This window comes from Lithobates pipiens, unplaced genomic scaffold (genome assembly GCF_037356315.1).
Source record: "Lithobates pipiens isolate NorthernLeopardFrog02 unplaced genomic scaffold, aLitPip1_a1.2 Scaffold_13, whole genome shotgun sequence".
Taxonomy (NCBI): domain Eukaryota; kingdom Metazoa; phylum Chordata; class Amphibia; order Anura; family Ranidae; genus Lithobates; species Lithobates pipiens.
In genome coordinates, this window is record NW_027507718.1 from 437328196 (window position 1) to 437353685 (window position 25490).

Sequence of the window (25490 nt, forward strand, 5' to 3'; positions counted from 1 at the left end):
TCCCGGAAGAGGTATCGTTTGGGCTTCACGTGCCCACAATCATCATGGCAACGGCCAGAAGAGGATTTACTAAGTTGTGAGTATAAAATATATCATCAACATCCACTAGCAAACATAAATTCATTCTTTGTTAAAAATGCATTATGCTCAGATACCTGAAAAAAATAAAAATGTGCCAAGAAGTCCGCTTTACGATGGTAAAATTTTGAAGCTGCTATAAAAACGAAGTGAATATTGTTGCTTTACAGAAACTTGTGTAAGTTGTAGCTCGCAGCTGCCACCAAAAAGACCCTGTGAGGAGTGGATATGCGGCTCCACCCTTACCTTTATTTCTCGGAAAGTAATCTGTGCCAGTTTTCAAGCACACACACTTTGAACTAATTGGTCTTAAAGGCAACCTGTCATGGAGGAAACAGAGGCTGATACTGATGACCTTTCCTTCTTAAGATGTTAGGTGCCAGGCTATCATACCTCTCCAGTTTCTCTCTTTAGAACCTTATGCTTCAATAACTTGTGTCACACGGCCAGAACAATCATGCTGATAAGGAGTTCTGGCTTTCCTGATTGTTCCAGTTCAACAACATAAATCAGTGAAGCCATCGCTGCCAAGCCATTAGGCATTTCAGCAGCCTATGTTTTTTTCATTACGTGTTTCCTTGTTCATGGTCAGACACATTTTCATATATAATCTATTGCATAAAACAACTACTTCTTTTGGCAGTAGTTTTGGATGTACTGCAAGGAGGTTTCCAGGGAGCTCTCCAATGGCGGCAATACACAGAGTGATTTGCGATTGATCTAGGTACAAGCAATTCATCATTAGTTTAAATATTTAGCAACATGTTTGGTGTTGTACTTGCTTGCAATCAACTGATAACTCAGAAATGTAAATGACCAAATAAAGTTGACTGTATAAATGATCTGTATTCTAATCACTTCTGCAGCACCTGCACACAGATTGGTTTGAGGGATCAGGAGAGAAACCATCAAAACTCTGCTAAAATGTCAAAAACAGGAGGTTTTTGGTTTGCATTGTTTGTTCAATCAGTTTTGATGCAGTGAATGAGCAATACGATCATATTTAGTCATATGTGTATGGCTACCCTTAGGGTGAAGCGAGTTCTCTGGAGCATTCCTTAACCAAACTGCATTGATTATTGCAGGGATTCTCTCTGGTAAATGCCTGGCAGGAACTTCACCCCTTCATGTCTGATCACTTTAGCATTCTAATACCTAGAAATCAGATTCCCTTTTTTGTTCACGAGACAAAGGACCTCCACGTTTTCTTCTTGCTACAGGGCTACCAAATTTTGACAGCGGTGATGCAACATCTTCAAGACGACGGGACAGTGTGAGAAAATAGCTTTTCTTCATAAACAGACTTAGGAATCTGATGTTGCAAGATAAGTATATATAACACTGAGAGGAAGTAGAAACCACAAAAATGTATCTGAGGTACAAAAAAAACAAAAAAACACACAGTCGTATATTCTACAAAGAAAATACCTTCCTCTTATATGGGTAGCCATACCCAGGATGTGAAAATCTTGTCCCCAGATGCCCAGAACATGCAGTCGTTTGTTTTACATTTAATCCTGATGCGGGAAAGCAGGGTTTACTTTTTTTTGCCCCTAATGGAGGAGTGGACACCGGAGCGTTTTTTGGCGGCTCAGCCATATGCCTGTGTGTGTGAGGGTAGATGTTTTTTCCCCACCTCATTAGGGCCGGTGCCTCATTTACTCGCTTCTGCCGAGCTTTAAAGGAGCCCAACACTCCCCTTTCCTGACAAGCACCCAATTGGTGCTCGTTTCACTGCAGGGTCTCTCCCCTCCCGGCTAGTCCCAGGATGCAATGCTGGATATAGGCAGAAAGGAGAGTAGGAACTAAACAGCACAATGTTAATAACATTAAACGTTTAAGTCGCCATAAAACTAGAGCTGCACGATTCCGGCTAAAATGAGAATCATGATTTTTTTTTCCTTAGAAGATAGATCACAATTCTCGCGGCGTAACATCATCTTTCACATTAAAACAAAAAAAATTGGGCTAACTTTACGGTTTCTTTTTTTTATTCATTGAAGTGCATTTTTTCCCCAAGAATAAAATATTGCAGAAATTGACATTTTATTCCCTAGGGTCATTGCTAAAATATATATAATGTTTGGGGGTTCCAAATAATTTTCTAGCAAAAAATATTGATTTTAACTCACAAGAGTCACAAAAAAAAAAAAAAAAAAAGAAGAAGATTTAGACTAAGTGGCTAAACTTCCTGCATTTACATGACGTTTAGCCCTTTGATCCAAGAAGGAAGTATATATATTTTTGGGGGATATTTATTATAACAAAGTGTAAAAAATTATGAGTTTTTTTCAAAATTGTCGCTCTTTGTTTATAGCGCAAAAAAATAAACCACAGGGGTGATCAAATACCACCAAAAGAAAGCTCTATTTGTGGGGGGAAAAAAAAAGGATGTCAATTTTGTTTGGGAGCTACGTCGCAAGACCACGCAATTGTCAGTTAAATCGACGCAGTGCAGAATCGCAAAAAGTGGTCTGGTCTTAAGCCAGCAAAATGGTCCGGTCTGAAAGTGCTTAACATGATAAATAAAAGCCATAAATTATGTTTAAGTAAATGATGGCTTTTTATGTAAAAATTAGACCCTATAACAGCTTACTGCACATTTCTTGTGGCAGGGTGGCCTGGCTACTGTGAAACAACGTACCCGTACAGTCTTCTGGGTCTGGCACCTTTGGGAAATCAGTGGGTCCAGTAGACACAATGTTCGCCAGAATCCACGGATCTCTCCCGAGTAAACAAGGCAGATCGATGTTCTGACAGGGAAGATTATGGAGATCTTGTGTTTCTACTAAGCAGGAACACAGATCTCTCTCTTCCCCAAGTCCTAGGAGCACACTTAACCCTTTGACCGCCCCAGATGTTAACCCCTTCCCTGACAGTGTCAATAGTACAGTAAGAGTGCAATTTTTTTTTTTAGCAATGATCACTGTCACTGGTGCCCAAAAAGTGTCACTTTGTGTCCATATTGTCCACCGCAATGTTGCAGTCCCGCTAAAAATTGCTGATTCCCACCATTACTAGTAAAAAAAAAAATAAATAAATAAATAAATCCATAAAAATATCCCATAGTTTGTAGACGCTCTACCTTTTGCGCAAACCAATCAATATATGCTTATTGGGATTTTTTTACAAAAATATGTGGCAGAATACATATTGGCCTAAACTGATGAATAAATTGGATTCAATTTTTTTTTATTGGGTATGTTTAATAGCAGAAAAGTAAAACAAGTTTTTTTACATAGCGTAAAAGATAAAAAAAAAAAACAAAAAAAAACGCACAAGTGATCAAATACCACCAAAAAAAAGCTCTATTTAAGGGAAAAAGGACATAAATTGTATCAGGGGATGACCTCTGAATTGGCAGTTAGAGTAGAGCAATGCCGTATCGAAAAAATGGCCTTGCCATGAAGGGGGGGGGGGTAAACCATCCAGGGGGCGTACGTGGTTAAATACGTTTTGTTTTGTTTTTTAAATCAGGACAAGTAAATTGTCATGAGGGACAAGTAAGTAGATTGGGACCCAGATTTAGTCCCTTGCAAACATTTTATTTTTTTATTATATTTGCACACCCCTGCATAGCCACGAAACATCACCAAACTGTCCTCTGTTAATAAGCAACATGGCTTCTGGAAGCAATTCCTCCCTATTCAATGTAATGTTACTGGATCCTCTGAACAAGGCTCTCAGATTGCATTACTGGTACAATGCAGTCGCTTATAGTAGACAAACTCCAGTAATTGTTTTCTTAATTATTTTTAAATGTGCTGAATCTAGCTTGAAAACACATAAATACATTAGTTAGGACTTTCAATTTCAACTATACAGAAATGGATTTTAACCATCAATTCCAATTTCTTGCACCAAAAAAAGCATTTATTTACACTGACATTCAACCTGTAACCTCTTTTCAGATACAGACCGATTCCTAATCATCCCTGGTTTCTTAAAGTTGAACTATAGACAAAACTTTTTTCCCCCCCATTTTGGATAGAGCAAGGGAGATTTATAACCCCAGTCAGATTTTTTTTTCCCCCCCACTATCTGTGTCCCATTACAGAGATTTACCTTCACTTCCTTCCCCAAGTACCCCCAACAGGTCATGTTTTCATGCTTTTCATTATTTTGCACAGGTGATTTGATCAGTTTCACTGCCATAGTATTAACCACAGCGGTTTCATCTCAGGGAAATCTTGAAAACATGACCTGTGGGGGGTACTTGAGGACTGGAGTTGAGAAACTTTGCCATAGCCAAACAGGAAGTTAAAGGAAATCCCTGCAAATTAAGGGTATTCCTTGGGAACCCCCAGGTCACTAGAATTAGTGTCTCAATTAGAAAAATTTTCCTCCATTACTTTTCTGGGGGGTAATACAAAATGTGGGATTTTCCTTTACTTTCACTTCCGATGACAATGGTAGACTGGAAGCACTAAAAATGGACAAGCATTCTTATCCCTCTACCCAAAACTAAAAAGTTTTGTCTTTGGTTATACTTTAAGGCTCCTTGATATGACTGCATAGAGATGGTGCAATCATTAAAAAAATAATTAAAAAGGGAAAGAAAAAGAAGAAGAAAATGGGGAAAAAAAATAAACTGTTCATTTTAAATTGAAGTCACAGTGTAGGAGGACACAATCTTGTCTGAGATGGTGCATATTTGGCCACTTAAGGAGCACAGTAAGCCATTCTGTGAATGTCAGTTTAACTTCTAAACATGTTAAGTCTGTATTTAGGGTGTAACATGTTCAGAACCACCTACCTCACCCCAGTTCCCCGACGACAGTGGGCGGGGGTTGTTCTTCCCGCAGCCGCTGTCACATTTTAAAAACAGAGTGGCTACAGAAAACTTGTAGTTCTCAAAGAACTCAGTGAGATCATTGATTAGTACCCTTGTAGTTCATTGACACTTCCTGCAGCTCAGTAATTGCCTGCAGCGAAGTACAGAGAGCTGTTGGAAGCCTTTGCAGACTAGTGTGTTAAATTTTTATTTTTTTATATATTATACACACACACACACACACACATTTTAACCTACAAAATCACATATATTTATCTTTTTTAACTAAAAAGGTGAAGTTAATCTTTAAAAGTTAATCTATGTGAGCAAAAAAAATAATACTCAGAATGGCTTTAATACCTTAGCTGTCCACTAGATGGCAGACGTGTTTTAATGAAAAGCATATGCCAGAAATGCATGCTTATACAGTCAATGGTTGAAATCATTTAGTTACAAACAGCTCTTCAGTTTTAATAAAAAAAAAAATTATTAATACAAATGTTATCAAAGCAAGCATTTGCAAGCAAAGAGTCTACATGCTCATTTCAAAAAGCTATAAGATGTGCATTAGTTACTATTATTCAGAAATAACATTGTTGTTTTTAGCTCTCAGAGCAGAGGGTAATTGTTATGACAAACTATGCTCACTTTATCGCTTAGTGAATTTAAACTTTTTAAAATCACTAAAAGCCCACAACACCACAGTGAACAACTGTGTGCATTAGATTCAGTTGTTGAATGGTAACAGCAAAATCTCATGCAGTGCAAAAGGGCTGCCTGACAAAAGTGACAGGTTGAATGCTTCATTGAGCAATGTGTACCATGGCTGCTGGCCACGTCAACATGGGTTTCCTTGGTTGGTAAAACCAATGGCACAACTGCCTGCTTTTACTTCCCCTCAACCATTTGTGTAAACAAGGCTTTAGGGAGCATTTTGCTTACCACTTATGTAAAGGGGACAATTCACTGATCAACAAAATAAGGGGACATGTCTTAATTGACTTTCAAGATAAGCAGTTGTTTCTCCAAAGTGGGAAACCTATTTTACACAATCACTGTCTGCATTTCTTTGCTACTTCCATTATTGACAGAAATGTATTCTTCCTGAGATGGGATTTACGCTCATTTCCTAACTTAGGCTGCATTAACATTATGCTTTAAGATGCACCCAATGCACACAACATGCCAGAGCACCTACCAGTACAGGGGGTCGCAGTGAGCGTCATTTCTGGCTCTTTTAGAGTTTGTTCAGAAGATACAAAGTCAGCATGACAGTCGGACAACACATTTCCAGAGGTGATTCACTAGCAGCCTATACATGTCTTTCTATACAGATTTCCTTTAAATATATTCCTCAAAAGCAACAATGTATAAAAATCTAATTTTTGTGCACCAAATGTCTTCGCAAATAGAGCTGAGGAAGGGACCCAAGCACGCCCACCCCACTATAAGTCCCTTGTTAAAAAAACAAAACAAAAACTGGTGGTTGCCAACCACCAGTAACTGACAGTTTGTAGAAATCTGTGACTTTTACAACTGTCCATAAATATCAGCGGCTGATAATTCATCATGCTGTGTTGATTTTTGTACAGTGCCTTGTAAAAGTATTCACCCCCTTTGCATTTTTCGTGTTTTTATGCCCCACAACCTGGAATTAACATGGATTGTTTGAGGATTTGCATCATTTAATATACAGAACATGCCCACAACTTTGAATATTTTCTTTTATTATGAAGTTGACAAAAGTCAATGTGCATAATTATTCACCCCCCTAAAGTCAATTCTTTGTAGAACCACCTTTTTGCGGGTATCACAGCTCCAAGTCGCTTTGGATAAGTCTCTATGAGCGTGCCACATCTTACCACTGGGATTTTTGTCCATTTCCCTTTGCAAAACTGCTCCAGCTCCTTCAAGTTGGATGGTTTGCGCTTGTGAACAGCAAACTTTAAGTCTGACCACAGATTTTCTATGGGATTGAGGTCTGGGCTTTGACTAGGCCATTCCAACACATTTACATGTTTCCCCTTAAACCACTCAAGTGTTGCTTTAGCAGTGTGTTTGGGGTCATTGTCCTGCTGGAAGGTGATCCTCCATCCTAGCCTCAAATCACACACAGAGTGGTAGAGGTTTTGCTCAAGAATATCCCTGTATTTAGCACCATCCATCTTTCCCTCAATTCTGTCCCGACTGCTGAAAAACATCCCTGCTGATGGTGTTCTTTGGGTGATGTGATGGGTTTGCGCCAGACAGTGTTTTCTTTAATGGCCAAAAAGTTACATTTTAGTCTCATCAGACCAGAGCACCTTCTTCATACGTTTTGGAGTCTCCCACATAGCTTTTCGCAAACTCAAAACGTGTAATTTTGTTTTTTGCTGAAAGGAATGGCTTTCTTCTGGTCAATGTCAGAAGAAAGTTACTAATGCGCTACCAAAGCAGTAAGCAACTAGTGAAAGTACTAAAATGCTAAAGCTGCAAAAAAATAAACTAAAGTGCAAAAAGGTTAATTGCTTAATGGAAATAAGAAGCAGCTAAACTTCTAAAGTGTTGCCAACACCCTTAAAAATGTGTATAAAAAGTGAAGTAGTGCTAATTATTGGCCAACAAAGCTGTGTAAATAACTAAATCAAAGTGCATCTCAAATAAATCTCATCAAGGGACATACAGATCCTGTGTGGCAATATTCAAGAATTATTGTAGTTATCAATGACAACACAATATATATATATATATATATATATATATATATATATATATATATATATATATATATATATATATATATATATATATAACAATATTAAAGTGCAGTATTAATGATAAAGTGCAATAATAATAATTTTTTTTTTTAATTGCCGTTTCCTTGTATGTACAAATGCAGACGAGGGGAAAGGGGATGGATGCGGGAGCATATATACACACACACACACACACACACACACACACACACACACACAGTATCTCACAAAAGTGAGTACACCCTTCGCATTTTAGTAAATATTTTATTATATCTTTTCATGTGACAACACTGAAGAAATTACACTTTGCTACAATGTAAAGTAGTGAGTGTACAACTTGGATAACAGTGTCATGTGACTTGTTAGTTTTACAAGGTCTCAAGTGTGAATAGGGAGCAGGCGTGTGAAATTTGGTTACCACTCTCAATCTCATACTGGTCACTGGAAGTTCAACATGGCACTTCATGGCAAAAAATTCTGAGGATCTGAAAAAAAGAATTGTTGCTTTACACAAAGATGGCCTAGGCCAGGGATATGCAATTAGCGGACCTCCAGCTGTTGCAGAACTACAGCTCCTATAATGCATAGCAAGACTGACAGCCATAAGCATGACACCCAGAGGCAGAGGCATGATGGGACTTGTAGTTCTGCGACAGCTGGAGGTCCGCTAATTGCATATCCCTGGCCTAGGCTATAAGAAGATTGCCAAGAACCTGTAACTGAGCTGCAGCACGGTGGTCAAGACCATACAGCCGTTCAACAGAACAGGTTCCACTCAGAACATGCCTCGCCATGGTTGACCAAAGAAGTTGGTTGCACGCGCTCAGCATCATATCCAGAGGTTGTCTCTGAGAAATAGATGTACGAGTGCTGCCAGCATTGCTGCAGAGGTTGAAGGGGTGTGGGGGGGGGTCAGCTTGCCAGTACTCAGACCATACGCTGCACAGTGCATCAAATCGGTCTGCATAGCTGTCGCCCCAGAAGGAAGCCTCTTATCTAAAGATGATGCACAAAGAAAGCCCACAAACAGTTTGCTTAAGACAAGAAGACTAAGGACATGGATTACTGGAACCATGTCCTGGTCTGATGAGACCAAGATGAACCTATTTGGTTCAAATTGTGTCAAGCGTGTGTGGCAGCACCAGGGGAGGAGTAAAAAGACAAGTGTATCTTGCCTACAGTCAAGCATGGTGGTGGGAGCGTCATGGTCTGGGGCTGCATGAGTGCTGCCGGCACTGGGGAGCTACAGTTCATTGAGGGAACCATGAATGCCAACATGTACTGTGACATACTGGAGTAGGACATGATCCTCTCCCTTCGGAGACTGGGCCGCAGGGCAGTATTCCAACATGCCAATGACCCCAAACACACCTCCAAGATGACCACGGCCTTGCTAAAGAAGCTAAGGGTAAAGGTGATGGACTAGCCAAGCATGTCTCCAGACCCAAACCCTATTGAGCATCTGTGAGGCATCCTCACACAGAAGGTGGAGGAGCTCAAGGTCTCCAACATCCACCAGCCCCATGTTGTTGTCATGGAGGAGTGGAAGAGGACTCCAGTGGCAACCTTTCTGGTAAACTCCATGCCCAAGACAGTTAAGGGAGTGCTAGAAAAAAAAATGGTGGCCACACAAAATATTGACACTTTGGGCCAAATTTGGACATTTTCACTTAGGGGTGTACTCACTCATGTTGCTAGCAGTTTAGACATTAATGGCTGTGTGTTGAGCTATTTTGAGAGGACAGAAAATGTATAATGTTATGCAAGCTGTACACTCACTGCTTTACATTGTAGCAAAGTGTCATTTCTTTAGTGTTGTCACATGAAAAGATAATAAAATATTTACAAAAATGTGAGGAGTGTACTCACTTTTGTGAAATACTGTAATTATATTATATTCGACTTTTTAATTATTCTGAACTTAAATTCATGGTCAGCCATTAGCGTTTTTGGCACAAGAAACGGTCAAGAAAAATGCATCCCTTTAAATTCTATGTATGTCTTCACCACTGGTCCTTTGCGCTTCTGTTGTGTTAAAAATCTTGCTCGCTGCGTTTTTTTGGCAAGTGGAAAAAAAAAACACCACCAAAAACCCCACTTCTTGTTGAAATGCACTGAACATGCAGCAAGAACACATCAATGACGCACCGGTTATGTTTTTGATGCTGTTTTTTTGAGTCACATGACCTATGAAAGATGTAAAATCACCTGCGTTTTCGGCACCATTATGGTCATCTTTTTCTTTATTGGCAAAATGCAGAAAACTCAATTTTCAGCTAATGTTTTGGCCGCCGAAAATTCTGTACATCTTTACACAAGAGACCCTAAAATGTATGCAAGAATACACATGCCTTTTCCATTTACACAATATTTCTTTAACCTGGGCTTCATATGCAACAGCTTTGAAAATTAGAAACCACCAAAGATTTATAAACTACAGGACAGTATACAACACTTGTCCTGTATACGATGGCAACAAGCTTCATTTATTTATTTTTTCAGGTTGTTAACAGGTTAAATGGCATCTAACCAAACCTTTCCCATGGTGTGTGCCAGCATGCTCTTTCATTGGAGTGGTAACATTATGCAGGGAATTCCTTTAGGGGTAGGCACTGATTGGAGTGGTAAATGATTCTATATATGCTGTAAACGGCTGGGAAATTTGTCAGCAGTAATACTACTGTTTATCTTCTGTTAACACATAACAGGTTATAGATTCCTAACTGAAAACTGTACAAGACATCAAGAGAAGAAAATCATAATTACATAGAAGGCGAGGTTAAAAAGACACGTACATCAAGTCCAACCTGTGTGTGTGATTATAGGTCAGTATTACATTGTATATCCCTGCATGTTGTGGTCGTTCAGGTGCTTATCTAATAGTTTTTTTAAACTATTGATGTCCTCCGCTGAAACCACCGCCTGTGGAAGGGAATTCCACATCCTTGCCACTCTTACAGTAAAGAACCATCTATGTAGTTTAAGGTTAAACCTTTTTTCTTCTACTTTTAATGAGTGGCCATGTGACTTATTAAACTCCCTTCTTCAAAAAAATGTTATCCCTATTGTGGGGTCACCAGTATGGTATTTATTGATTGATCATATTCCCTCCCAAGCATCTTCTCCAGAGAGGATAAGTTCAGTGCTTTAAAATAATTAATATCCTCCAGACCCTTGATTAGCTTAGGTGCCCCTTCTTTGTACTCACTCCATTTCCAGTACATCCTTCCTGAGGACTGGTGCCCAGAACTGGACAGCATAATCTAGGTGCGGCCAGACCAGAGTCTTGTAGAGCAGGAGAATTATTGTTTTATCTCTGGTGTCGATACCCTTTTTTAATGCATGTCAATATTCTGTTTGCTTTGTTAGCAGCAGCCTGGCATTGCATGCCATTGCTGAGCCTATCATCTGCTAGGACCCCCAGGTCCTTTTCCATTCCCCCAGAGGTTCTCCCCCCAGTGTATAGATTGCATTCATATTTTTGCCACCCAGCATTTTTTTTTTTTTAATTTTTCTACATTCAACCTCATTTGCCATATAGTTGCCCACCCCATTAATTTGTTCAGATCTTTCTGTAAGATTTCCACATCCCGCAGAGAAGTTATTGCCCTGCTTAGCATCGTCCACAAATACAGAGATTGAACCATTTACCCCATCCTCCAGGCTGTTTATGAACAAAATAAATAGGATTGGTCCCAGCACAGAACCCTGGGGATCACCACTAACCACCTTTGACCATTCCGAGTACTCCCCATTTATCACCACCCTCTAAACTCGCCCTTGTAACCAGTTTTCAATCCATGTACTCACCCTATGGTCCATGCCAATGGACCTTATTTTGTACAGTAAACATTTTTGGGGAACTGTGTCAAATGCTTTTGCAAAACCCAGATACACCACAGCTATGGGCCTTCCTTTATCTAGATGGTAACTCACCTCCTCATAGAAGGTTAAAAAATTGGTTTGGCAAGAAAGATTCTTCATGAATCCATGCCGATTACTGCTAAATGATACCGTTCTCATTACTAAAAGCTTGTATATAGTCCCTTATTCTCCCCCCCCCCCCCCCCCACAAGCTTGCATACTATTGATGTTAAGCTAACTGGTCTGCAATTCCCAGGGATGTATTTTGGGCCCTTTTTAAATATTGGTGCTACATTGGCTTTTCTCCAATCACCTGGTACCATTCCATTCAGTAGACTGTCAGTAAAAATTAGGAACAACGGTCTGGCAAGTACCCTCGGAGGCAAGCCATCTGGTCCTGATGATTTATTAATGTTAAGTTTCCCAAGTCCAATTTTAATTCTGTCCTCTGTTAACCATGGAGGTGCTTCCTGTGATGTGTCATAAGGATAAATACTGCAGTTTTGGTTACTGAAGCCCCCTGATTCCCTTGTGAAGATAGACAGAGGAGAATAAATTCAATACCTTCGCCATCTTCCCATCCTTTGTAACCAGATGTCCTTCCTCATTCTTTATGGCCCAATATGATCTGTCCTCCCTTTTTTTACGGTTTACGTATTTAAAAATTTCTTGGGATTTCGTTTTTGCTCTCCTCTGCAATGTGTCTTTTGTGTTCTATTTTAGCTGCCCTAAATTGCACCCTTATATTTTTTTGTTGCATTCTTTAGTCTAAATGCTGATGATGATCACTCAAGCTTTTATTTTTTGAAGGCCTTCTCCTTTGCTTTTATGTGCATTTTTACATTGGAGTTAAGTCATCCAGAACTTTTTTTTGCTCTTAAATTTATTACCCAATGAGATGCATTGGCTAATTCCCTTTTAATATGCTCTCAAATCAAACCTATCTCCCCCCCGTGTTCTTTGTGCCTAAGATTTTATCCCAATTCATGCCTTCTAGCAAGGTTCGTAGTTTAGGGAAGTTGGCTCTTTTGAAATTCAGTGTCTTTGTATACCCCTTATGTTTCCCATTTGTGTGGTATTGCTTACTGTATATTGAGAGTATAGAGCATTTTTTGGTCTTACCATATCTCTTGTCTTTGTGTTCAATATTATTTGGCTCACCAAACTAAACATTCCTGTCTGTACTGAATTTTGAGAATATTAAAAAATGCCACTCAGTTTTTCTCATTTAAAGATGCCAATAAAAAAAGAAAAAAATATTTGCTATGGAGAACATTTTTTCCCCACTGACTACTTTCCAAAGAATGTGGAATTCTGTAAAAAATAAAAATACAGTGGTCACCACCAGGGCTCTGACACTTATGAAGGTTAATTAATAAAAATGTGAATAAGAATGAAGCTGCTGCCAACAACCTGATGTATTAAATTTAAAAAGCTAAAAAGCATGGGGCTGCTACAGGCAACAGTTTATTTTTCATTCAGTATTTGTATAGTGTTCATAAGTCAGCCTTTTCTGAAAATCAGCTACAAATTGGCCAGAAAAAAAAAATTGGCTTCTCATTCTTCGTACAGAAGAAAAAAAATAAAAGCGAGATGATACCGTTCAGCTTTTTACAATGCAGACACAATGCTCCAGAGGCCGCTGAGCTCACAAAAACACATTTTAAAAAGAACCATTTAAACAGAGCTGTGGAATTTAGAGGTGGCGAGGTTGAATGAGTGAATATGTCCCTGGGGGACGAACTATTAAGAAATGCTTTGCACAGAAAAATAAGATCCAAACTGGGGTAATGTGAATTAAACAATCCTTCTAACAAAACAAAACATTTAATTTTAGAATTTCTCTATATAAAGCTTTTCACTGTGTCAGCGTGCCGCGGGTTTCCAGTAAAATCGCATGGTCCAATTAGTTTAGGAGGGGATAAAAATTATTATTGCAGACTGGGCTGGAGAAAGAAGTCAAGGAATGTGGGGCTGTAAAAGACTGGTAACATTCTGCATACACAATAGCAAGATTCATACTTTTAAAGCTACACATTGGCTTCTGCTAGATTCATATACACTCCACTTTTCCATGTTGACTCTACTGCGGCTTTCTAATCCTTTTAACATAGAAAAAAACACTTCATATAACTTCCAGGTTTCAGGGAACCCCTGATAATAATTACTAGATCACTCAGCGCTCACTAAATAATTGCGTGAATAGTAAATAAATAAAAGAATAATGAAGGTGGCAACTTGACAACCCAGGGCTGGGTTTCCCCAAAATCAGTAACGAAAATGAAATTAAATACAACGATAATAGTAGTAGCCAGAAAAACCCAGACAGTGAAAATTGTTTAGTGTTCCCTCACATTTGTGGTCAGTAGAGAAGTGCTCCCTTAAAGTAAAGGTCTTTGAGGTGCCCTTTCCATTAGGATACAATATAGAAGGGACTTTTTTTTTGATGGTCAGTGGGAGAAGGACCCCTTTACACTTTGCTGCACTAAGACCCCTTTCACGCTGGCACCGCTACCCTTAAAAAGTAAAGCGCTGCTAGATTTAGCGGTGCTTTACACTTGTTTTAGTGCAAGCTTTTAACCTCCGCTAGCGGCCAAAGAAAGGGTTAAATGTGCCACTGCCAAAGCGATTTGCAGGTACTTTGGCAGCAGTGCCCATTCATTTCCATGGGAAGGGTCGTGGAGGAGAGTGTATACACCGTTCCAAAGATGCTGCTTGCAGGACTTTTTCTAACGTCCTGCAAGTGCACCACTCCAGTGTGAAAGCACTCGGGCTTTCACACTGGGGCTGCAGGGGGGGGGGTTTGTCAGGTGATTTAAAGGTGCTATTTTTAGCCCTTTAGCGACTGAAAAATGTCTCCAGTGTGAAAGGTGTCTAAAATCTCAAGCAGTGGCAGCCCTGCCAACTTCTTCCCTTCTGGACCACTGATTGCATCCCCTTGTCTTCATAACAAAAGGGAGAGGTGTCCTGTAGTCCCGATGGGAGAACTCTGGCATGGAACACTGCTTGCGACTTCACTGCATTGTAAAATGATACAAATGGGGAAATGTGCATGTACTGTAAAGATGTACTGAATATTCTACTTTTTGCCCAGACATACACGTATGCATTTCATTTTTTTTTCTTTTAAATGGCTGGATACTGCATAAAAATATCTGCAGTGCATTCCCGGTTAATGGTGCAACCTGTTACATCCATGACGGACAGAAAGAAGTTAGTGTTTTCATGAGAATACCTAGAGTATATCCAGTGGGTGATGATCTACAATGCCATCTGTATGTGAAAAGCAAGGTATCTCAAGGTGTAACGTACTCTGCTATATTTCTTTTTTATAGAATAGGCAAACTAAAAAATATATAAATAATACTATTGAAAAGCAAAATACATTACGCACCTTTTTTCATTGCCATAGGATTTCTGTGCAACTTTAGCATGGAGGATAAGTACAGTCTGATCTCCCCGTTCTTTTAAATAATTACGCATTGCTTCCCTGAAAAACACAAAAGGGTATGAATAATTTCTAGGTCTGAAAGGGGGGTGACAATAAAAAAAACAACATTCATCAGAATCAAGTGTGTAGCTGCTTGCTTGTTGGAGAGTTTACTGTGAGGATAAACTCCAACTGCTGTTTACTGCTGTGGTTCAGCAGTAAACAGCTTTGTGTAGAGGGGTAATAGATGCAATCTGCAGATCTTTGCTGTGGTTTCCACCACCACCACCTAGTGTAGCTGAGTCTAACTAGGGTGCACCCAGCGCTGCTTTTGAACAGCTTTGTGGTTCTAAAGATTCTCACCTTGCAAAAAGATCTTCTCACTTCAACTACCACAAAATACCTGGTGATTCCATTGCTCTGGCTTACTTTGCTTAAAAAAACACTTAAGACTTCACAGTGCTGATTTATTAACTGCAGCAATTCACAGATCATCTAGCCTTTCTACAATATGAGTGATAAGAAGCAGTTAGCACAGTTTCAGAAGCAGGGTTGGATATCTAAAATATACATTTTCATAAAGATACAGGATGGGGTCATTCCACTAATGAGGCCAACTTACACAGTTGCATCAGACAGCAATCAGGGATGCTTGTTGGAGGACGGCACAGAAGCTGAAGTGTCCATACAGTGCACTCCATCCGCAATACAGCTTAGTAATGCCGAGACAGATAAAATCCCAGCACAGCATTACTGAGCTCCATGCTGGGCCACTGCACCTGTCACAAAGGCAGAATCAGTAGCTGAGCCATTTAGGTACATTGAGCACTGTCAACCACCAACACCTGCCTGCATGACAGATGCAGTAGCCAGGCAAGGGCTTTTACCCAGCGACAGCGAGCCTGCACTTTTAACAGGCTACATGTCTCTATGCTGTGTGGCAGCACTACCACTACACGGGGGAAGCCACATCTGTCATTTGGGAGGGGGGTAAAGGCATAAAAAAAAATCTCTGCCTTGGGCATTGGCAGTGCCATCTTTGGGTTTGTGCAATTGCACCCATCCCCAACACAGCTAAGAGAAAAACATATATAGAGTCACCTCTACGTAAGGCTAAACATGCAGGGATGTTTAGAGGCAAGACATAGAATGCCAAAGGCCCTTAGGAGCAGCAGAAAGAAAATGTCCAGTCTGCACGAGGCCTAAAAGACAAAAATATGGAACCACCACATGATTTGTAGGTGTGAAAGTGGCATGTTTTACCATGAAAGTGGAAGTGATGTCACATCTCGCTAACAGGTTGTAAGCCTCACTTTAGTCATTCACTGCGCGCACCGCTAGTATTATGGAGTCATATCAGAGCTAACAGAGTTTCAAAGAGGGCAAATTGTTGGTGCCCGCTTAGCTGGTGCCTCTGACTGAATTTGCCAATTTATTTGCAGTGTCGCAAGGTACAGTATATTAAAAGTTATGACGGCATATACAGTTTGTGGGAAAAAGTTGTTTGAGAAGCAGAAGTGTGGCCAACGGAGACAAAAAGGACACTGCGCAGGATTGCGACCTGGATTCTTGCATGAAGAGTGGTATCAGATTCTATTATCCACCATCCAAGACTTATATTTGTCAATAGCCAGGAGAATTCAGGCAGTCTTTAATGCCAACTGTGGTCCAGCATCGCATTATGTAACAGTTTTGTTTTTACCATACATTTTTTCCCATAGTTTTGTTCAACCCCTGTAAGTGTCTAATATAAACTACTGCTTTTGTGTGTGGGGAAAAAAAAAAGCATCCCTTTAAATTCGATGCACATCCTCACAGTGGTCTGTTGCGCTTATTTTGTGGTTTAAACGCACCTCCCCATTACAAATGTGGTAAATACACACGTGCTTTGCGTTTTTGAGTCCTATAACCTATAAAAATGGTGGCAAAAATTACACGTGTTTTTTCGGTAGCCATTAGCACCCTTCCCCCCCCCCCCCCCCCCCCTCTATTGGCAAACAGCCAATAACCCTATTTTTGGTCAATAATTTGATGGCTGGTATATTGGCACATCCCTAGAGCAGTGCACCTATAAACCATCTACACTAGGTCTATAGTTATTTTACTCCTTTATATAGCATCAATTCTATAGAGCTATCAAACCAATTACATCCTGCCAAGATAGTGAATTAGAGCTGCATGATTCTGGGCAAAATGAGAATCACAAACATTTTAATAGAATAAAGATCACGATTCTCTAACGATTTTTCCGTTGAACATCCTTCATATTATACAAAAAATTGGGCTAACTTTACTGTTTAGTTTTTTTTTTTTATTTACTAAAGTATTTTTTTCCCCAAAAATTTGCATTTGAAAGACCGCTGCACAAATACAGTGTGACATAAAATATTGCAAACACCACCATTTTATTCCCTAGGGTCTCTGCTAAAAAATATATAATATTTTGAGGTTTTAAGTAATTTACGAGCAAAAATTTATGATTTTAACTTGTAACCAACAAGTATCAGAAAAAGGTTTAGTCTTTAAATGGTTAAACTGCCCTCATTTACAGACCGAAGTTGATTCCTTTCATCTAAAGAACAAAAAGTTAAATGTTTATAGTTAGCTCTGAGGCTGAGGAATGTTGTGAAACTTGGCAGACTGAATGTTTTTTCTTTTTTTATTTCTTTTCTTTTTTTTTTTTTACCAGCTGTCGGGTTTAGCAGAGAACTCTCTGCATAGAATCAGGAAAATGCTTTGGTAAGATCGCGGGGGGGGGGCACTTGGTGTTTTGTCTTTCATATTCCTAAAGTATAACTAAGGCCGGTGTAATGGCAAAAGAGCCAACTCGTCGAAATTATGACACTTCCGGTTTTTCGCCAGCAACAGAAAATGCAGATTGACAACATGCCTCTATTCACAGAACACAGCCAGCGTATACACTACAGTGGACAACAAGTTGGCCGTTTTGAGAAGACAAATTTTGTTTCCAGAGCAGGAAGAGAGGGGAAATCTCCGAGGACAAAAAGTTTGGTGACCCTGGGGACATCCTGGGATTCCCTCAATTGGGAGAGATTTCCTCTTACTTCACGCTTTGGCTATTGGACAGAAAGTGAAAGGATATATCCCCAATGGGGAACAGATGGCAAAAAAATAAATAAAAAAAAAAGCAGTTATCGCCATTCCTTACTCTAAAATGAGAGAAAAAATGCCCCCTGGGGCACGCACCCGAGAATGTCCGTGACCACCGGGTCCACAGGACCTGGCGCATCACCAATCACGGTTAACGGCCGCTAATCGTGCCCGTTTACCACGTGATCGCTCCATCAAATGACAGAGCGATCACTTGTAACAAACTGGCGTCATTTCACGACGCCGGTTCCTCCCTCCCCTCTCTGTGCAGCTCTGCGGGCTGGATCTGTAGTGCCCACAGCGCTGATCTGTGACAATTGCAGTCACATCCAGCCATCCACCCATGCTCAGCCATCCCTCCGTACCCTGCAATACCCAGCCATACCCGGCAATACGCTGCGATACCCAGCCATACCCGGCAATACGCTGCGATAACCAGCCATACCCGGCAATACGCTGCGATACCCAGCCATACCCGGCAATACGCTGCGATACCCAGCCATACCCGGCAATACTCTGCGATACCCAGCCATACCCGGCAATACTCTGCGATACCCAGCCATACCCGGCAATACTCTGCGATACCCAGCCATACCCGGCAATACTCTGCGATACCCAGCCATACCCGGCAATACTCTGCGATACCCAGCCATACCTCACCATGCATCTTTCTAAATACATTGGAATGTCTTCTTTCCAAAAGGGGGTAATTTGGGGGGTATTTGTACTTTTCTGGCATGTTAGGGTCTCAAGAAATGAGATAGGCTGTCAGTACTTCAGGTGTGATCAATTTTCAGATATTGGCACCATAGCTTGTGGACTCTATAACTTTCACACAGACCAAATAATATACACCAATTTGTACTTATTTTTACCAAAGATATGTAGCAGTATACACTTTGGCAAAAATGTATGAAGAAAAAATTACTAATTTGCTAAATTTTATAACAGAAACAAAAGAAAATTCTTTTTTTTTTTTTACAGAATATTCATATAGGTACAGTGTTGCATGACTGAGTAATTGGCATTCAAAATGTGAGAGCCCCGAAAGCTGAAAATTGGTCTGGTTAGGAAAGGGGTTTAAGTGCCCAGTGGTCAAGTGGTTAAAGCTTAAATGTAACTGTGACCAGGTTATGGCCATTCAAGTATTTACATATTGTTACCAAACAGTAAATTGGCTTTAAAAGAGCCCCCACAAACCTCTTTAGCTACAGGTACTATGTAGAAATTCATCTTCAACACTCAATGGACCCTGCTTCCCCTCCCATTCATGATATGGCAGCCTTCTAATATCTAATGTAACTCGCAGAGCCAAAGTTTTGGAAAAGTAAAAAAGAGCTGAGTAAACTGACTTTGAAACATAGCAAAGTGGCGGGGAAAAAGACCAAGTGTTCTGCACCCTTGTATTTCTACTTAACCACTTCAGCCCCAGAAGATTTTACCCCCTTCCTGACCAGAGTACTTTTTGCAATTCGCACTGCGTCACTTTAACTGACAAAAGCGTGGTCGTGCGATGTTGCATCCAAACAAAATTTACGCCCTTATTTCCCCACAAATGGAGCTTTCTTTTGGTGGTATTTGATCACCTTTCCTTCATAAAAGAGCAACAATTATTAAGGAAAATGACCTTTTGCTATAATAACTATCCCCCAAAAAATAGATTAAAAAAAACTATTTTTTTCCTCAGTTTAGGCCAATATGTATTGTTCTACATATTTTTGGGAAAAAATAAAATCGCAATAAGCGTATACTGATTGGTCTGCAAGTAGTTAATTTACACATTTGTGGTTTTTTTTTTTTTTTTTTTTAATATAACGTTTTTTCTGAGTATAGATTTAAGTTTGTCCCAAGCATGTTTGAAGCCACTTACCCTCGACTGACTCACTACCATTACTGGAAGTCTATTTCAAGCATCAACCACCCTTTCAGTAAAATACTACTTTCCAAAAATGTGTTTTTAAATTTTCCTCCAGTTAATTTGAGGTCATGTCCCTGTGTTCTTGATTTGGTTTCATATTGAAAATCCTGCCCCCTTGAACCCGAATTATCCCCTTAATGTACTTAAAAGGTTTCAATCATGTCTCCCCTTTTCCATTCTTTTGTCTAGACTGTACATGTTAAGTTCCTGAATTCGCTCTTGATACGAGTTATCCCCCAGGCCTTTCACCATTTTTGTTATCTGTCTCTGGACTTGTTTTATTTTATCAATATCTTTTTGTAAGTAAGCTTTCCAGAACTGGACACTGTTCTAAATGAGGTCTCACTCAAGATCTATATAGGGGAATCAGAACCTCCTTCCTCCTGCTGGTGATCGCTCTAGTGATGCATTCTAGAAATCAATCTGCTTTCCCCACTTCGTGGTCACATGGTTTACAAAATGTTTACATTTAAAATAAGTACCCCCAAATGTTATCCCTCTGTAGTGCAGGCCAACATTGTACCCCCAACGTTGTACTCTCTCAAGAAATTATTTTTCCTAGTACAACGTTCCCTAGACAGGGACTCTGCTGTGGACACTGAGGATGATGAACGTTCCCCACCCTCTACAGAGGTTAGAGCACTTGTTTTAAAGCTCATTCACTACCTGTCAGCAATAGTGTTGGGCTTAGACGTGTTTGAGATCGTAGTCCCAACCCACCTGAGCAATCCCACCAGGAAGACGACACTGCACACCGATAATCATTGACGGCGAGGCATTTCCCGGTCCGCAGCCGCACAAAGAAATGCAACACCGCCTATGATTGTGGTGTGCAGTGTCGACTTCCTGGTGGGATTGCTCAGGTGGGTTGAGACTAGGACACCGAATATGCCTCTCACTGGATTTCCACTTACTAGCACAATGGTTTCTGTTTAGGCAATGTAGAAGGAAGACGAAAGGCACTCTCAGAGTAGCAGTCAGGCACATTTTTCTAAGGACTCAAGGAGATCAGCAAAATAAGTATGCTTTCAAGTGCATTCAGTTTGCATCTGGTATTAGTTTAAAATGCATCCAAGTTCCTCAGGGCCCATTCACATTCTGATGCTATGTGCACTACTGTTGGGTATGACTAAGGCTGTATCCCTCCGAAATGTGTTGGTGGACCATTTGATGTAAGCCCTTGTGTATTCAATAACTATTTTCTCATTCCTGTGTGCGGTATTTTAAATACTGCATAGTATCTGCATTTGTGCAGTGTGATGCCATTCAGTTTGAATGCCTGCCCTGCCAATCCACTTCGCCAACAAATGTGCACCATAAATGTTACACGCACATTTTTACAAGAGCATAAATGAGCCCTTAGCGATGCTTCTCAGCTGGCATTAATCTGCTTTTAAAATTGCCACTGACTTGTATGAGAAAAGAAGCTTTGATATGAACAAGTAGGCATGCATACAACCTGTAAATATGCCCAACTGTTCTGCACCCTAGAACAGTTTGTTGCCATTAGGATTGTAGACCATTCTCTCCAAAAATGGAGGCCACTAAAACACACTTCCAATCCGCATAATCAATTGGGGAACTAACAATGACGAACGGAACATATAACACGTAAAAAAAAATAAAAAAATCTTTATCGGATACTGTGCCCAGTGCACTACTGAACCCAAGCAGAAGTTGCACAAAAACTCAAAATAGGAAATGGCAACCAAATACACAAAGCAAAAACTAAGCACATTTGTAAATATGGGAAGTATTTTTTTTGTGTACAGGTCATCTCCATGCAGATGCCTCTAGATTTCCTTTAAACTAAAATAGATTTTGTTAGGTTACTAAAACAAGACCTGAAGCTTCACAGCATATCACACACACTAAACCTAAAATCAAAACAACGTTAGCTAGCTGGGCTCCATAGACATTTTCACATTTCAGCTAGGGGCCTATCAATTCAGCAATACCTTTGTTGTTACTTATGATACAGAACTGAAGCATTTTTGGGGGAGTGGGTAAAATCTTTAAGGGTCAGTTCACACCACATGCAGTCCAGTGCATTTTTTTCTGCATCAAAAATGCACGGAAAGTAGGTTACAAGTGGTCCCCCTACTTACAAACATCCGATTTACAAATGGAGGGAGGCAGGCTGGGCATCAAACAGTTTATCCCCAACAAAAGGGCCCGATATAGGGTTAACCTGTACAAGCTTTGTGACTGAGAAATGTGGTACTTCTATACCTTCCTGGTGTATGAAGGGACGGACACCCAGATGCACCCCCTGAATGCCCCGAGTACATTGGAGGCAGTGGAAAAGTTGTTTGGCTTGCGCTCGTTGCTGAAACAATTGGTTTCAGATAAGAAAAAAGGGGCGCTCTAGGGGGCAGCTACAGCGCAAAAGGTTTTTCAACTTAATGTATTTAGGTGAAAAACCCCTGCGACTTAACAATGCCTTTAAAGCAGAGTTGCAGTCAAAAGGGCAAGCTGCGCTCATCTGCCTCCTCCCTCCACCACTGCCGGGGTACATCTACACCTTCCTGGTGTATGAAGGTGAAGGGCTTCACTGCCCGTTTCCCTTACAAGAAATGGCGGCATCCGACAGCCGATGGATTGGTTTGGGATGCCAACACTGCACGCTCTCTGGACAGGTAAGGGTCTGAATTTAAAAAAAGTCAGCAGCTACAGTACTTGTAACTGCTGACTTTGAATTTTTGGAGGGGGGAGGGGGTTGGGGGCTGGAGATCAGTGTACTGCCTCTTCTACTGTTATGCAGCTGAGGAGAGGGGGAATGTGAGAAAAAAAAAATTTTAAATATAAAAAGTGTATTTATCATTTCTTTTTATATCTATACAAAAAGGTTTTGCCTTACATTTCTATTTTAAACTGAACGGGGTTTTTTTTTTTTTTTTTTTTTTTTTTTTTTTTTTACAAGGTGATCGTTTACAATCACTTTAACCACTTGCTTACTGGGAACTTAAACCCCCCTCCTGCCCAGACCAACTTTCAGCGCTAATGCACTTTGAATGACAATTGCGCGGTCCTACAACACTGTACCCAAATGAAATTTTTATCATTTTTTCCCACAAATAGAGTTTCTTTTGGTGGTATTTAATTACAGCTGGGAGTTTTATTTTTTGCTAAACAAAAAAAAGATGTTAAAAAAAAAAAAAAAATCATATTTAATAGTTTGTTATAAAATTTTGCAAACAAGTCATTTTTCTCCATCATTGAAATGCGCTGATGAGGCGGCACCGATGGGCACAGATAAGGCGGCACCGATGGGCACAGATAAGGCGGCACCGATATATGGGCACTGATAGGTGGCACTGTGGGCACTGATGGGTGGCACTAATAGAAAAATAGCCGATTACGGGCTCTGTTGTGATTACATGATCAGCTGTCATTGGCTGACAGCTGATCACGTGGTAAGGGGTCGGGGTGGACCCCTTGCTCCGATCTATGATCAGGCGAGTCTCAGACTCCCTGATCACAGAGCGCGCCGCGTGCGCCCCCCAGGGGGCGCGCAGGCCGCTCGTGCACGGGATGACGTCAATAGAAGTAGACCCGGCAAAGCAGGTCCGTGCTATAGCCGTCATTCGGCTATAGCGCGGATCTCAAGCGGTTAAATGAAAAATGGGATTTTTATATCAGCTTACCTGTAAAATCATTTTCTTTGAGTACATCATGGGACACAGGGCACCATAGTAATCATTATGTGGGTATATAGGCACCTTCAGGTGATGGATACTGGTATACCCAATACAGGAAGTTCACTCCCTATATAACCCCTCCTCCTACCAGGAGTTCCTCAGTTTTTGTAGAAAAGCAATATATCTAAACCCCAAAGAGGGCGGCACCACTGTGTCCCGGTGATGTACTCCAAGAAAAGGATTTTGCAGGCAAGTTGTTCTAAAAATCCTACTTTCTTTGTCGTACATCATGGGACACAGTTCACCATAGTAATCACTATGTGGGACGTCCCATAGCAATGCTATTTGAGGGGAGGGAAAGACAACCCATAGGGCACCCCCAGACTTGAGGACTTGTACTGCTGCCTGCAGCACACTGTGCCCAAAGGCGATATATCCTCCTTACATCCACCTGATAAAATTTGTTAAATGCATGTACTGAAGACCAAAGTTGCGGCCTTACAGATCTGAGCCATGGAGGCCTGGTGACACACTGCCCAAGAAGCACTAACTGCCCTGGTAGAGTGCGCTTTGACTTGAAAATGTGGAATCTCCCCCCTTAAATCACAAGTCTGAATTATAACTTGCCAAATTCACTTAGCAACAGTGGATTTTGACACTGCCTGTTCTTTCTTAGGATCTTCTGGCAGTATAAATAAGACATCAGTCTTCTGGATCTGAGCAGTCATCTTTAAATGGACTTTGACCGCTCTCACTACATCAAGATAATGTAGCGACTTCTCTTCCCTGGAACATGGTTTTGGAAGAAAAAAAAAAAACGATGGCAGGACAATATCTTGGTTCAGGTGAAAACCTGAGACCACTTTTGGCAAAAAAAATCTGGACGAGGGCGTAACACCACTCTATTCTCATGAATAATCAAGTATGGCTCTTTACCAGAAAGAGCAGCCAATTTCAAAACCCTCCTTGCTGAGGATATAGCAACCAACACCACCAGCTTCCTTTTCAGAAGGACTAAGGGAATATGCTGTATCAGTTCAAATGGCTGTTTCTGTAACACTGACAAAACTAAGTTCAAGTCCCAAGGGCTCAAAGGTGATTTAACTGGCTGATTAATCAGCATCACCCCTTGCATAAAATCCCGGACTAAAGAATGTGATGCAAGCGGTCTTTGAAATAAGACCGATAAAGCTGAGACTTGGCCTTTAATAGTACTCAAAGCCAACTTCATCTCCACCCCTAATTGTAGAAAGGCAGGAATTCTACCTATTATATATCTCCTAGGGTGACAACCCTTGGATTCACACCAGGAAACATAAGCCCTCCAGACTCTATAATATACAGTTCTGGAAGCTGGCGTCCTTGCATTAATCAAAGTAGAGATAACTGATCCAGAAAGCCCACGTTTCTTCAGAATGTGGGTTTCAATAGCCAAGCCATTCAGTTTAGCGTTCGTAAGGTAGGATGGAATATCGGCCCCTGTGAGAGTAGGTCTGGCCGTAGTAGAAGGGACCATGAATCCTCCACTGCCATCTTTATGATATCTGCATACCATGACCTTCTGGCCCACGCTGGGGCTACCATAATTACCATCTTTCTTTCCAGCTTGATCCTGCAAAGTCGTTGTGGCAGCAACTGAATGGTGGGGGGGGGGGGGGATGTATAAATCATTGAGAACTGATTCCTTGGGGTCACCAACGCATCTCCCTTGTCCTGGACACAAAGTTGACTAACTTTATGTTGAATCTGGGCGCTGGAAGATCTACGTCCGGAGTCCCCCATCTTTCACAAACAGCTTGGGGTGAAGAGACCATTCCCCCGGGTATAACTGCTGGCGACTCAAGTAGTTTGCCTGCCAATTCTCTACTCCCAGAAAGACGACTGCCGATAGTACGGAACAATCCTTTCTGCCCAAGTTAGAATATGATTCACCTCTGTC

At 40.7% G+C, this 25490-nt stretch overlaps 1 protein-coding gene across 1 annotated transcript in view; it reads right to left on the reverse strand.

Annotated features, from left to right (window-relative positions):
- RBPJ (recombination signal binding protein for immunoglobulin kappa J region) overlaps positions 1–25490 on the reverse strand; it is a 166751-nt gene that overhangs the window by 45410 nt on the left and 95851 nt on the right. The window contains exon 3 of the mRNA XM_077477679.1: positions 14846–14941. Within this exon, the coding sequence (XP_077333805.1) occupies positions 14846–14941 (96 nt within the window). The remainder of the gene's footprint in view (positions 1–14845; positions 14942–25490) is intronic.